Below are 14,841 nucleotides of genomic sequence, written 5' to 3' on the forward strand. Positions count from 1 at the left end.
TCCTTTCCCCCTGAAAGCAGGTCTAATTTATTTTTTCTCATACCAACACATAAGAAATGTCAAATTATTTATTCATCCAAAGCTCTGCAATGATGATCATTAGCAGGAGGCCCCATGCAACTCCTGTGCACAGGAGATCTTCGGCTCAAGTGTAGCTACTTTGAGTTTAAATGTTACTTGTAATAACTCACAAGACAAAAAAAATAAAAGAAAGAGTTAAAGCCTTTATTTTTAAAACTGGTTTCCAGTCTGTGGGGGGAAAAAAATACAGTTTGGACAGAAGCCCAAATTTCAGTCTTACATGCAGCCGAGTCGTTCCAACAGAGCCGTCCTGGCTGGGAGCTGTTGTCACCATCAGCCAAACACACCTGAGCACAGGGGTCACTGCACCCACACCTGGCAGCTCCAGCTACAGCCCGGTTGCTCTCCAGGAGTGACACCCTAATGGTCCTGGGGGCTCCCAGATTAGCACAGACCAGCCCAGAAGAGCCTCTCGGGGGGGGGAGTGTGAACACACACACACACACACAACACCTGCCAGCCAGGGCTGCAGCAGGGCCTGTTGGCTCCTTGGCTGTGTGAGAGGGGTGAGATGGATGCTCCTCTGCCATAAATGCACGCTGTTGGGGTTATGGCTCCCAGGGGGGGCTCCTCCTGCCATCCACCTCTGTCTCCACGTGGTACAGGACGTCAGCCAGCGTGTGCTCCACCACGGCCCCCCAGCCCATGTCACTCATCTGCAAGGGAAGCACAGTCAGCTCCACTCCTGCACAAGGAGTGACCACACAGCCAGGGTTGTTTCCCTCGTCAAAACAGTAATGACAGGGGGGAAACTCCAAGTGTTTCCTAGAACAACAATTCCACCCCTTTACTGACAAATGAGGTCAACACAGGCAACAGTCTGTCAAGAGGAACAAGGTAACAGCACCTATAATTTAATTAAAACTCACTGATTTATTTGGATACCTGTCCTCACGTATTTTTAAACACAATCCTTTTGGCTACACTAACCAGGCACTGAGACTGAAGGACAGGTACAGGTGTGGTATGAATCACACCAGAACATCTTTGATTTAAACAATGAGGCTCTCAAATGGGGGGAGAAGTTTCAGTTTTACTTACAGGATGGTAAGTGATGTCTCTTGGTGGATACTTGAAATATGGCCCAAAGTTTATAGAAACCTGTGGAACATACATTTATTTCCAATAAATCTGAGAATCCAGGAAAATTTCTTTAGTCCTCTGTTCTCATCCCTTCCTACTCCTGAGCCCCACATCCTGTGCAAGCCCACAGGAACAGACACTGCTGATGTTACTTCAGCAGTTTGATAATTTCATTACACATGTGAACAGCAAGGTTGCTCCAGAGTCACTAAAATGATTCCCATCTTTCCTTTTCACTTGGCACACTCCCAGTTCCCACACTTTGTGCATTACTGAAACTGTTGGATTAGGAATTCCCTTTCAAAGACCCCTTGCTCACCGTGCAGCCTTTGTACAGAGAAATGGCAGGAAAATAAACCCCCTCAAAGATGTCCTGAAAGGCAACTCCTTGGCTGACACCATTCTTGAAGAATATGATCTGAAAAATGAAGGGATTTCCCACTGATGGTGGCTGCCAGGACACAGCAACCCCAACAAGATTAATCCCTGCTCCCTTCCCCTCAGGCCAGGCACGTGCTGAAGTGACAGCAACAACTCACCTGGCTTCCAGGGGCTTGCTTTAGGCTCTTCTCTGCTTTGTCCACAAAATCCTTCTCTTCAAAGTACAAGTAGCTTTTGAATTTGATCAAAGCCTGAAACAGCAGCAAACAATGTCAGGGACAAGCCCGAAAAATTGTCACCTGCCACCTGCCCTGCTCAGGGCCAGGTGTGCCTGATGTCAGGTACCTGTGAGCAGAGATTCCCACAGCTCAGAGATGCGAGAGCCAGGAGGGGAAGGTGAAAGGGATGTGGGCAATCCCATCCAGGAGGATTTTGCTTTGGGCCTCTCCCCCACGAACCACAGAGGCAGGATGGGAAGGATACACGGAAAGGGGCACGAGTGAGGCCACAGCAACTCATTTTCCAGTTTTCCACCTGCCAGTGCTTAATCCAACAGTGAACCTGAACCTCACCTTGTCTTTGTAGGTGTCAGGCAGGGATTTGGCCGTCTCAGTATCCTCTGGAAGGTTGATGTAAAAGCCCAGGACATCTCCCTGTCCATAGCCAGAGGAATAATGTTTCCCTATGGACTGGTGGAACTTGGTTCCCTTCTTGCTGCGCCACGAGTAACTGAACTTGTCATATCCCAGAGGGGCCTGGAGGTTCCCTGCCAAAACAAACGCTTCATGGTGAACACAGGGAGTGCAGCAGGAGAAATGTGCAGCTAAGAAATGTTCTGTGAAATGACTTACCCAAGGGCTGTGACCAGCCTAATCTGGCAGCTGTGTCTGGAGGCATCTCATCCATGGAGATTTCGAAGTACCAGGCCCCCTTGCGCACGCCGTGCGAGGCTCGCACCATGGAATAGCCCTTCTCACCAACAACAGTCAGTCTGTCGTCAGAGATCTTCAGCTGGGGAGCTGCAGGGGAGCACAGAGCACTTACTTGGGGTTTTTAGCGTGGTGTCAAAAGGTAGAGGTGGATTTAAGCTCTGCAGCTCTGAGAGCAGCAGCACATGGCACATGTTGAGTGGTAACGAGGTTACCGAGGTGCCTCTGTAAGGAAACACGAACTGCACAGGTTAACGAGCTCAGTACCTCGGTCATGCAGCGCCAGCAGCACTCGTTCATACAGGCAGGCTCTGTACAGATCCCCAGGAATCGGTTTTCCTGCCCAGCAGTCCAGCTCCAGCTTTTCTGGGTCGGGAGCGTGGGGGTCGGGCTCGGCCAGGATGTAGCGATAGCCGTCCTTGTTGAAGGGGTGCTCCAGAGGGTACCCGTGGGGGGGCAGGCGCTGAGCCGAGAACAGCGGGTCACTGCAACACAGAAACCCCACACTGCACCTCCAGGTGCTGCCACATCACCCCAGGACACCCCTGCAGAGCTGTCCCTGTGCTCAGGGGCTGCACACTCCTCATCAGTGACATCACAGGGTCTGGAGTGACCCAGGCACCCAGCGGGGCAGAGACAGCTGGGAGGCAGCTTAGTGCACAAATGTCACTGTCCCTGACTGGCACCCATCCCCACATCCATGTGTGCACCCCGTGCCCATCCGTGCATCCATCCTGTGTCCATGCCTCTGCCCATTCCCACACCCATTCCCACACCCATGTCCATCCCAGTATCCATTCCCACACCCATGCCCATCCCATGTCCATTCCAGTTCCCATTCCCACACCCATGCCCATCCCAGTTCCCATTCCCACACCCATGTCCATCCCAGCATCCATTCCCACACCCATGTCCCTCCCAGTGCCCATTCCCACACCCCTCTCTCTCCATCCCATGCCCATCCCAGCGCCCATATGTCCATCCCATGTCCATCCCAGTGCCCATTCCCACAATCATGTCCATCCCAGCGTCCATTCCCACACCCATGTCCATCCCAGTGCCCATCCCAGTGTCCATTCCCACACCCATTCCCACACCGATGTCCATTCCAGTGCCCATTCCCACACCCATGTCCATCCTAGTGCCCATTCCCACACCAATGCCCATCCCAGTGCCCATTCCCACACCCATTCCCACACCCATGCCCATCCCAGTGCCCATTCCCACAACCATTCCACCCCATCTCCATCCCAGTGTCCATTCCCACAATCATGTCCACCCCATGTCCATCCCAGTGCCCATTCCCACAACCATTCCATCCCATCTCCATCCCAGTGTCCATTCCCATTCCCATGCCCATCCCATGCCCATCCCATGCCCATCCCTGCCTCCCTGCTCTCACCTCCGTGTTTTCTTGGCCGTGCCCGTGGTCCCTCCGTCCTGCTGCTTGCGCTTGGCCCCTCGGCCCTTCCCGCTGCCCCCAGCAGCCATTCCCCCTGGGCACACAGAGCAGGGGTCAGCAGCTGCCCTCACCCACACACCCCCACGGAATCTCCAGGGACAGAGGGGCACAGCAGCCAAACCACCATCAGCTCGTGGGCTCGGGTGCCTCTGCCCACAGCTGATGCGAACCAGACTTCAGTGCCAAGGAGCACAGCAAAGTCCACAGCTTTCCTGTGCCTTCTCCTCAGCTTTTGAGGGGTCTCAATTTGGAGCAGAAGCTAAAGGAGATTGAGCAGCAAACTAAGCTCAATCTGAGCTTTTCAGGTGAGAATTAAGAATCTTTTCTCTCATCAGAAGATTTACAGGTAGCAGCACTGGGATCTACTTCAGGAGCATTATTATTATTATTATTATTATTATTATTATCATCATTAATGGAGATTCCAAATCTGTTTCTGCAGAAGCAGCAGAAACCCACCCTACAGCACAGCCACAACCCAGTGACCCTGTGCTGGAGGAACACTGACACCAACCAGCAATAAGCACTCAATGCTCAATTTCCATCTATAAAGCAAAATACACCTAAGTTGAAGAAAATGAAAAGCAAGAGGTGTTTCTCTTCAGTACTACTGAAATCAGTTCTAGGATTGAGCAGTTTGAACTCAATTCTCAGTTATAAAACAGTAGGTCAGGAAAAGTTACTCATCAAATTTAATCAAACTAATGTCAGCATGTTTTAATAAATTAAATCATACAGGCATTTTATCATCCTGCTATTTCCAAAGATATCACTGCTCATTTATAAGGAAAACCATGGGAATTTCATGTACTGTAGATAAACACCTTCACAAACCACATTGGTGTGTAACTAAAAATCCAGTCAGCTCTTCCATTAACCAGCACTCCCTTACAGTGTAAGGGATCCAAACCATCCAGGGAATGCCATATTCTGCACAAACATGACCTGACCCAGCTGCACTCACTGATTTCTGTGCAAACAAACATTCAGGCTCTCCACTTTCTCAACAATTACTTGCCCAAACCATGGTGCTGGAAATTTCAGACCAATTGTTTAAGCATTAAAATGACAACATCAGGTCAATTGATACAGAATAAAAATGAACATAAGAGTAAAATAAATAAACAAAATCTTTAAACCAGTCAAGTAGGGCAGAATATGGCAATTAAAAGCTTCTAACTACTAAGATTAAAGAATGGAATTGCTGGTTTGTATTGAAGTCCAACTGCAATCACATCAGGGCACGCTTTCATTTTTGATTGACTTTGGCTTCTAAGAGAATCGAGCAAGAAAAGCTTTGCAGACAGCAATACTTAAGTTTTAGAAGCTGAAAGGTAAATATTCACCTCCCAGAGAGGCTCCACCTGCAAGAACAGAAGTGGCACCACACGTTTGTCAGTCTCCCAGAAATGAAACAAGAAACAACCAGTGCATGACATGGAAACAACACAGCTGAGGTATCTATAACCTGCTTCTAAAAGACCCAAATACCTCCTGTCTGTACTACTGGGATGTGTTCAATCAAGATTGTTAATATATAAACCCATAGCACCCTCAGAAAGATGGGAAACAGGAAATCTGAGTAACTCAAGGAGATAATTTAAAACCATTCTAGGAACAAAGTGACAAGCTCAGCTTTCAGCGAGCATCTTGATTCATCTGGCCACAGTAAAGAAATGGCAGAACCGTCCCAAGATATGAGATTAATCTTTCTATAAAAAGGCACAGTAAGACTGTTCTGAGCATAAGCATAAGCTCAGTTCACAGAACAGTTTAACTGCACAGAGGGAAATGCAGCTCAGTCCCAAACACCCAGACCCCTCCTGAGGGAAGAACTTGCCATTTAAGCTTCCACTGGTGGACACGGCATTGTTCTGCTTCTGGTTGTCATAGGCTGGACCAATATTGGCAAGATCCTGCAAGAGATCAAATAATCAGCTGCACACACAAAGGGAACACCCCAAGCCTGAGCAGGGCACTCCAGGAGCTGGGGTTCCCACCCACTGCTGGCACAACACAGCTCAGAGCAGAGATCTGCCCCTTGGCTGAGCAGAAAGCACCAGAGGGATCCCCACCCCCTCTGAGCTCCCCACCTTCCTCCTGTGCCCAGCACATACCTGGTCTAGAAGCCCAAATTTGGGGTAATCTTCCTCTGGGTCTTTACTGCCTGGGTCTGGATGCTCTTTCACCAGGAACACATCTCTTTCTTTGCACTAAAACAGAGGAGGTTTAGTTACACACGGTAGGATCATAGTAAATTCATGAACAAGGGTTTAAATCCCAGTAGTTCCAGTAATATGTGTTAGGTACATCAGCTGCCTAAGCAGCATCAGCATCTTTACCCTGTAGCTCCAAGCCCAGCCCTCAGCACGCAATGATGTCTGAAACCCAAAATGTGTGAGTTTACCCTCAATTCTTACCATGGTTTTGACAATATTATTGGGCCAAGTCATTTTCCCAGGCCTCTGCCGTGTTGTCATGCACTCCCAGTATTTGTCAATAAATGGGATAATATCCTGCAAGAACAGAAAACATTTGTGTGAGCTCCTCCTCGCTGCCACCATCACTGACATGGGTTTGGTTCCCAAAGAGTCAGACCTTATCCTTGGAGAACATCGTTTTGGGGTGCTCATCCTGTGTCCTCGACTGCCACGTCAGGTTGGCCAGAGCACTAAGGCACATTTCCTTGAGATCTGAGGAACAAAACACCCCAGGGTTACAATTACACCTGGTGGGAAGATCAGTGTACACAGTGATCACCCAAGACACTGCAAAACCTCCCAGATTCTGTCCTGACTCAGCCCTCACTGAAGCAGTTACATCACCTTCACAGATCTGCAGCAAAATATTTTTAGAAGAAGCCACACATGGTTGTTAATATGGGATTTTGAGTAGTTTTCCATTAGTCTCAGCACAGCCTACCCACCAACTTCAGACAAGAGCAACCCTCCAGGATGGTACTGCACAGAACATCTCCTGAGGTGCCTGTCCCAACTCACTTGCTTGTTTCCTCAGGAAGTAGGTGTTCCCGCTGTGGTGGCACACGTTGCAGTGGAAGCTGTAGTTGGTCATGAAGGGCAGACAGGACCTAGGAAAAAGCAGCTCTGTTAGGGCTGGGTGCAGTGTAATTGTTGTACCAGGTTAAAAATCCCAGCATCTCTGAGGCTGGAAAGGACCTCTGAGACCATCAAATCCAAGCTGTGCCCAATCCCCACCTGGTCCCCAGCCCAGAGCACCGAGTGCCACCTCCAGCCCTTCCTTGGACACCTCCTTTTGTCCTGTCCCTGGAGCAGAGCCCGACCCCCTGGCTGTCCCCTCCTGTCAGGGAGTTCTGCAGAGCCAGAAGGTCCTGCCTGAGCCTCCTAGTCTCAGGCTGAGCCCCTTTCCCAGCTCCCTCAGCCCCTCCTGGAGCTCCAGATCCTTCTCCAGCTCTGTTCCCTTCCCTGGACATGCTCCAGCCCCTCAATGTCCTTCCTGGAGTGAAAGAAAATCAATTATTCTTTACTACACTAGGTTAAGAAGCTAATCATTCCAGGTTAAAACCCAGTTATTCCTTCTCTCTCTAAAACCACAAACATCTTACAGGCCCAGTGGTATTTCCTGGAGGTGTTTTTATCACGGACAAAGCTTTATTTACACAACACCCCAGTGTCCAAGGACATGGACAGGTCCTTGGGAACTCAGACTCCAAACACTCCAGCTGTGCCAGCAGAGCCCCGTGCTGGCCATCACATCACGTACGTGGTGTCGATGCCGAAGGTGTCAGCTGTGAACCACTTGGTGCAGATCCCACACTGCAGCTCGATCTCGCCCAGCTGCCGCGTGTTCTCCTCGTCCCCCGAGCCCCCCTGCACATCCATGGCCTCAGCACCATCCCCAGCAGCATCCTGCAACAGGAGCAGGGCCACGAATCAAAGAGTGCCCAGGCAGGCAGCACAGGGGCATTGGGCAGGAATCTGCCACGCAGGGATTTTAGAGGGAATAAATCCTTTCCTCTAATCCACAGCCACGCTGCAGCTGCTTTGTATGCTCAGCTTGTGAGGATGAGCCACACGGATGAAGGTTTAACTTCCAAAATAACACTTTAAGGAAGCAGCGCTGGCCCTAAAGGATGCTCCCCTTGGGCTGAACCAAGCTCTCCCTGCCCACAGCACCTACCAGGGGCTCCTTCCCGTTGGCAGACTCGGTCTCCAGGGCCGCGCTGACATCGACCATGGCGGCGTCCGCCCTGCCAGGGCACAGAGATCAGTCAGAGGGCAGCCCCCGCGGACAGGGGCACGGCTGGGACCAGAGAGGCACGGCTGGGACCCAGGGGCACGGCTGGAACCCGGGGGGCACGGCTGGAACCCAGGGGGCACGGCTGGGACCAGAGAGGCACAGCCAGGACCCGAGAGGAACAGTCAGGACCCGAGGGGCACAGCCAGGACCCGAGAGGAACAGCCAGGACGCGGGGGACACAGCCAGGACCCGAGGGGCACAGCCAGGACCCGAGGGGCACAGTCAGGACCCGGGGGGCACAGCCAGGACCCGAGAGGCACGGCTGGGACCCGGGGGACACAGCCAGGACCCGGGGGACACAGCCAGGACCCGAGGGGCACGGTCGGGACGCGGGGGACACAGCCAGGACCTGGAGGGCACGGCCGGCATCCGGGGGGCACAGCCAGGACCCGAGGGGCACAGCCAGGACCCGAGAAGCACAGCCAGGACCCGAGGGGCACAGCCAGGACCCGAGAAGCACAGCCAGGACCCGAGGGGCACAGCCAGGACCCGAGGGGCACAGCCAGGACGCGAGAGGAACAGTCAGGACCCGAGGGGCACGGTCGGGACGCGGGGGACACAACCAGGACCCGAGGGGCACAGCCAGGACCCGGGGGGCACAGCCAGGACCCGAGAGGAACAGTCAGGACCCGAGGGGCACAGCCAGGACACGGCCGGGACGCGGGGCCTGGCGCGGACACCGAGGGACCCCGGTCTCGCGTGGGCAGGGCCGGCACCCCCATCCCCGTTCCCATGGTAACGGGGCAGGTCCCGCAGAGCCCTTACGGTGCGGGGAATCCCTCGGGCCCGCGCAGGGAGGCACATACCCGCTCTCGGCGTCGGTGGCGGGCGGCTCTGGCGGGGCCGGGGGCTCCGGGGCCGGGGGCGGCTCCGGGGGGGGCTCGGCGCCCTCGGCCGCCGCTGCCGCCGCCATGTTCGCGCGTTCCCGCGAGAGGCGCGCGGATCTCGCGAGACTCAGCGCCCTAAGGGGCGATGGGGGGGGCCCCGCCGCGGCCGAGCGCGCCCCCTGCCGGCGGCCGCCGGGAGCACGGCGCGGGCGGGCGTGACGTCACACCGCACAGCCGTGACGTCACACCGCCGCAGCCTGGCCGCGGGGTGCGGGGTTGACAGCGGGGGAACAAACCGGGAGCAGGTCCCAGGTTCCCGGTGCCCCGCGGGAGGACTGAGCGCGTTTCCCCCCGGGAAGGACGAGTGTCACCTCTCTGGGAGGCTGGCGGTGGAGGGACCCCCGTTGGAGCCCCCACCGCAAAGAGATTGGGGTCCACGGGTGCCCCAGGCCCTGCTCCCTTCTCCAAGGAACAGGGCAGGACTCACTGGGGTGGGATGTGCCTGGGTCACCCGTCCCCAGCAGCCCCAGGCTGTCCCCACGGGGTCTGGGGACAGCAGAGCCTGGCGCAGGGCGGGGGTGGCCGCCCTCAGCCCCCGCCACAAGAAGGGAGGGAGAGAGGGATGGTGGTGGGGAAGAGCGCAGGAGGGACGGAGGGAAAGACGGAGGGACGGGGAGGAAGAGAGGAACTGGAGGAATGCAGGGATGAGGCAGGGATGGATGATGGATGGAATGATGGATAAGGCTGGAGGCAGCGGGGGAAGGATGGGGAGATGGGGAGAGGGAGAGAGAGTAGGGCGGGAGGAGAGGGCAATGGAAACGGGGAGGGATGGCCAGGGGGTAGATGGGGGTGGAGGGGAGGGAGGGCAGAGATAGGAACGGAGGAATGGGAAGAGGGATGGGGAGATGAGGGGAGGGGGCTTTCGGGGAGGGGGGTGCCGGGGCCGCCCGGGGCGGCGCTCGGGGCCGCTGTACAAATAGGGCGGCTGCGGGTGGCCCGGGCAGACATGCGGGTCCCGCTCCGCTCCGTGCCCGCGCTGGCGCTCTGCGCCCTAACCCTGCTCTGCCAGGACTGCGCTCCGACCCGGGCACTCACCTGGGCACCGACAGGAGCACCGACCCGGGCACCGACCGGAGTATCCACCCGGGCACTCACCTGGGCACCGACCGGAGCCCCCAGCCGGGCTCCCATCCGCGTCCCTCCGCGCTGTCCCCCCGCTGATGCTGCAGCTGCTCCGCGCCCCTCCCGCCCGCCCCCCGCTCCGCGCCGCCGCCGCCGCCGCTCTGAGCCTCTCCCCGCACGGTGAGTGGGGCCGCGGGCATCCCTGTCCTGGGACCGGCACGGTCCCCGCGGCTCACAGCGTCCCCGAGCATCCTTGTCCTGGAACCCGCACTATTCCCAGAACCGGCCCCAGAACCAGCACTGTCCCTTATGGTTCCCGGGAAATCCCGCCCCCGGGATCAGAACCGTCCCCGGGACCCGAATTGTCCCCACGCATCCCTGTCCTGCGATCCCCACTGTCCCGGGCATCCCTATTCCCAGGACCAACCCTGCCTGAGGCTCTCGCTGGCTCTCGGGGGGACCCAGCTGCTTTCTCCCGACCCTCGGGCTCCCAGGGCAGGGATGGTTCCCCGTCCCCCCCAGCTCTGGCACCCCTGGCCCACGTCCCCTCACCGTGCCCTTGGCTTTCAGGCTCGCAGCAGAACGGCTCCCACTGGGCGCTCTCCTTCGACATGTCGTCCCTGTCCAGCAGCCAGGAGGTGAGTCTGGCTCAGCTCCGTGTCCGCCTGCCCGGCCTCTCCCGTGCCCACAACGTGTCCCTGGACATCTACCACAGCCAGAGGAGCAGGTGCCGGGGAGATGCGACCTGCGCCCATCAGCTCTTCCTGGGCACCGTGGCCGGCAGCCCCGCTGCCACCCAGGCTTCCTGGAAAGTCTTTGAGGTCACCAACCTGATGCGGTCCTGGCTGCACCAAGCCGTGGTCCCTGGGCACGCCAGTGACACGGGAAGGGCGCAGTGGGACGTGAGTGGCTCGGTTGCCCCGGCCACCCCCGGCCACGGGGACCCAGCCCTGCCCCAGGACGCGGCAGACAGAGTCCTGCTGCTCGTCTTCTCCAAGGACAAGTCTCCAGGAGAGCACAGCCTCATCAGGACAGCGGAGACCTCCAAGTACATCATGCGGGACAGCGGCTCGCAGGGCGCGGGGCCGCGCCGGCAGCGCAGGAACAGGATGGAGAAGCAGAGGATCAAAGCGAGCGAGGCCGTGCCCCGGGAGCAGCAGGGCAGGGCTCTGTGCAGGAGGGTGGACATGGTGGTGGATTTCGAGCAGACGGGCTGGGGCAGCTGGATCGTGTACCCCAAGAAGTACAACGCGTACCGCTGCGAAGGGCTGTGCCCCTCGCCCGTGGACGAGTCCTTCAAGCCCACCAACCACGCCTACATCCAGGTAAGAGGGGTCCTGTCCCTGCACCCCCGCGCCCCCACAGCCCAGCCCTGCCCGCAGCAGGGGCGTGTTCTGCCCTTCCCGTGTCTCCCACAGAGTTTGCTGCGGCTCTACAAGCCCAACCTGGTGCCGTGTCCCGCCTGCTCCCCAGTCAAGATGAGCCCCCTCTCCATGCTCTACTACGAGAAGGGTGAGATCGTCATCAGACACCACGAGGACATGATCATCGAGGAGTGTGGCTGCAACTGAGGCCACCCTGCCACTGCTAGGAAGGTGCACATCTCTGCCCAGAAGCGCCCCAAGGACCCAAGCCACGAGCACTGCACAGACCAGGGCGGCTCTGGAGCCCTGTGGGTTGGCACAGCCCCGGCTGGACCTGGGGAGGAGTTGGTGCCCAAGAGCACTGCACGGCCACAGCGCCTGGCTGGATCCAGGCTCCACGTGGAAAAGGCCACCAGCCACCTCGCTGTGGCACCAGGGGCAGCTCTGGAGTGCTGGGTGCCCCGTGCTGTGCTCACCAAGGAGCTGCTGTGTCTGGGACAGAGGCAGGAGTGAGGTGCAGCACTGCGGGGGCACAGCAGCATCGCTCCCTGCCACCACACAGCTCAGGAAATGCTGCTTTTCCCAGCCATGGGAATCACCAGGGACAACAGCACCCTGCAGCTCCAGTGTCTGGTCATGCTGAGCATCCACACCACTGGGATTTTCAATCCACACTGGGGTTTAGGCATTTCTCCTAAGAATTCTATTATATTTCTATTAAAACTATCAGATTTCTATTACAACTCAGACAAGTGAATGTATTACCCAATGTCCAGAGCCCCAGCTGGCAGATCCAGGTGGGCAGTAGTTACAAACAAGTAACCACAGCTCTGCTCAAGCCTTTTCCCCCTCGCTGGGGGGTGGTAGCGAAAAGGTCACAGCTGTACAATTCATCAATAAATTATATATATTAAAAATGCCCATTGCATTCTGCCTATTCTTGCTGTTGAGTGTCTGCCGGGGTGTGAGTGTCCCCTTCTGTGTCCCATCTGTTGCACCCAGAGCTCCTCCCTGCTCTGGCTGCAGCTGCTCCGGGTGCAGGTGGGCTCTGGCTGCTCCTGAAACCACCAGAGCAAGGGGGGTCCCTCCAACAGTGCAAAAGATGCTCCAAAGCTCCCGTGAGATAAGGACGAAGCTGTTCCCACCATGATGAGAGGTTGCTCAAGAGCAAGGGAAGCACCTGCAGGCGTGGAAGGGGGAGCCAAAGGGATTTTCCTCCCTTATTTACCCCTCGGAGATAAGGGAAGGCGCGTGCCCTGTACGAGTGTGGTGCAGGCAGCTCCTCTGGGTCACCCGTCCGGAGAGGTGATGGGGCTGGGGGCGATGCTCGGGCTCCCGAGTGCCCTGAGGTGACCGTGTCCTCCTGCAAGGCAGCCCCGGGGAGGGACAGCGAGGATCGGACCCCGGACTGACCGAACTATTCCCCCGGGACTGACCGAACTGTCCCCCCCGGGACTGACCGAGCTGTCCCCCCTGGGACTGACCGATCTGTCCCCCCGGGACTGACTGAACTGTCACCCCGGGACTGACCGAGCTGTCCCCCCGGGATTGACTGAACTGTCCTCCTGGGACTGACCGAGCTGTCCCCGCGGGACTGACCGAGCTGTCCCCGGGACTGACCGAACTGTCCCTGGGACTGACCGAGCTGTCCCCCTGGGACTGACCGAGCTGTCCCCGGGACTGACCGAGCTGTCCCCCCAGGACTGACCGAGCTGTCCCCCCCGGGACTGACCCAACTGTCCCCGCGGCAGCCCCGGCCGTGGCTCCGGGAGCCCCAGGCTGAGAGCTGTCCCCACGGACGGGGACACAACACGCGTGGAGACCCGTTGGTGGCCCCGCGCAGCAGAGGGGACGGGCGGGACACCCCTGCGGGTGGCCCTGGTGGCTGCTCGGGACAGGGACAGGGACAGGGCCACCCCTACCCCGCCCCTCCTGGGAGCAGCAGCCCCCAATCCACATCCCAGCCCAGGCTGATTATCCGCAATCCACATCCCGGCCGGCGGATAAACAAAGCGTGTCTGGTGCTCCCCCGCCCCAGCAGACCCTCCCGGGGCCGCTTTCACACCGGGACCATCCCGTCATTAGAGGGTCATTTGCAGGAGCTGTCAAGGGTGGGCCGGGGGCGCGGGGCTGACCCCCGGCAGGAGGCAAGGCAGGAACCTGCGCTCTCTCTGTGCTCTGGGTGATGGAAAATCACATTCTTTCGCCTCTTTCTCCAGGGTTTCGCTGCTCCTGCTCACAAACGGCTCCGAAGCAAAGGTTTTCTGCCCCGTCCCCGGGTGCTGTATCTCTGCCATCTCTGCCCCTCCTCACGCCTGCCTGCAATCCTGCAGAGGGTTCAAAAGTGGTGTCGGGGCAGGGGGAGGCAGCAGCCCTTCCCTGGGAAGAGCAGGGAGGAAAAATAAAGGCTGGGATTCCAGGGCTGTAAGGAAAACATCAAAGTGTGGACAATGACAATAAAGTCGGGTTTAGGCAAGGATCTGCTGGCGAGCCGAGCTCTGCCAGGCTCGGGTTTTAAAGGAGGGACCTGAAGTGAGCAGGGAGGACTATGGTCCTGCTCCTGCCCCAATCTACATCGGCTGGGGACACAGGGAGCCCAGACACGCAGCACAATAAAGCGAGGGCACAGCCCCAGCCCTTCAGCATCCAGGCCTGGGGGGAGCTGGCAGGTCCTGCTCTGGGAAGGGCTGGCTTGGCCAGGCGGGACTCAGGCACGGATTGCTTTGGACACACAAAAAGGGGAAAAGCGAGAACAAACACACGGAGGGGTTTTATCCCAGGCCGAGGGTGAGATTTGTACAAATGGTGCATTAGAGCACCAGCTGGGCCGGGCAGGTGGCGTTTGTCCCGTGGCTGGGACACAGAGCAGGGCACAGGGACATGGGGTAGGACACAGGGACACCGGGTGTGCTTGAGACAAAAAGGGGCAGGGATGGGAAATGCAACGGCAAAGCCAACTTGTCCCTGGACCTCCCCGGAGCATCCCAGCTGTGCCTCAGCCACCCACGACTGCTCCCTCCCTCCCACTGTGCACAACTGGGCTCAGCCCGTGCTAAAGGGGCTCCTCAGCCTGGGAGTGCAAGTGTTGGTGAGGAACAGACCCTGGGGATGCAGGGATGTGCCCTGGAACGCTGAGCTGCTCCTGCAAGGCAAGCTTGGAGAGCTGCAAACATGTGGGAGGTGGATCCAAAACTGTCTGGGTGAGGGATGCAGCAGCTGGGGATGTGAGGGAGGGAGTGAAGGGTGAAGGACCAGGGCAAGGGGATGCTGAGACCACTTGGTCCCACAGCAGGGTGAAAAGGTTTAAGGGCTCA

At 57.4% G+C, this 14,841-nt stretch overlaps 2 protein-coding genes across 4 annotated transcripts; one reads left to right on the forward strand and one right to left on the reverse strand.

Moving 5' to 3' along the window:
- Positions 1 to 204: 204 nt before the first annotated feature.
- LOC117007912 (set1/Ash2 histone methyltransferase complex subunit ASH2) lies at positions 205 to 10,217 on the reverse strand. 3 transcript variants are annotated; one of them, XM_033081377.1, is made up of 17 exons: positions 10,197 to 10,217; positions 8,095 to 8,164; positions 7,678 to 7,823; positions 6,936 to 7,024; positions 6,535 to 6,629; positions 6,357 to 6,452; positions 6,054 to 6,149; positions 5,777 to 5,852; positions 5,283 to 5,300; positions 3,877 to 3,970; positions 2,742 to 2,959; positions 2,397 to 2,564; positions 2,118 to 2,311; positions 1,704 to 1,796; positions 1,484 to 1,582; positions 1,123 to 1,182; positions 205 to 737 (listed from the first exon to the last, which is right to left on the reverse strand). In XM_033081377.1, the coding sequence occupies exons 2-17, from the start codon at positions 8,149 to 8,151 to the stop codon at positions 630 to 632; spliced, it is 1,707 nt and encodes a 568-aa protein (XP_032937268.1). In that variant the 5' UTR covers positions 8,152 to 8,164; positions 10,197 to 10,217; the 3' UTR covers positions 205 to 629. The 3 variants fall into 3 exon arrangements, with proteins under 3 accessions (XP_032937268.1, XP_032937267.1, XP_032937269.1); XM_033081376.1 differs by lacking the exon at positions 10,197 to 10,217 and adding an exon at positions 9,021 to 9,083; XM_033081378.1 differs by lacking the exons at positions 5,283 to 5,300; positions 10,197 to 10,217 and adding an exon at positions 9,021 to 9,083.
- LOC117007927 (nodal homolog) lies at positions 9,996 to 12,367 on the forward strand. The gene is given in 4 exon segments (XM_033081401.1): positions 9,996 to 10,251; positions 10,253 to 10,343; positions 10,734 to 11,488; positions 11,582 to 12,367. Coding segments are annotated over 4 exon segments (1,203 nt in total). The 5' UTR covers positions 9,996 to 10,047; the 3' UTR covers positions 11,735 to 12,367.
- The last annotated feature ends 2,474 nt before the right edge of the window (positions 12,368 to 14,841 follow it).

The sequence above is a fragment of the Catharus ustulatus genome, chromosome 27 (assembly GCF_009819885.2).
Source record: "Catharus ustulatus isolate bCatUst1 chromosome 27, bCatUst1.pri.v2, whole genome shotgun sequence".
Taxonomy (NCBI): Eukaryota; Metazoa; Chordata; class Aves; order Passeriformes; family Turdidae; genus Catharus; species Catharus ustulatus.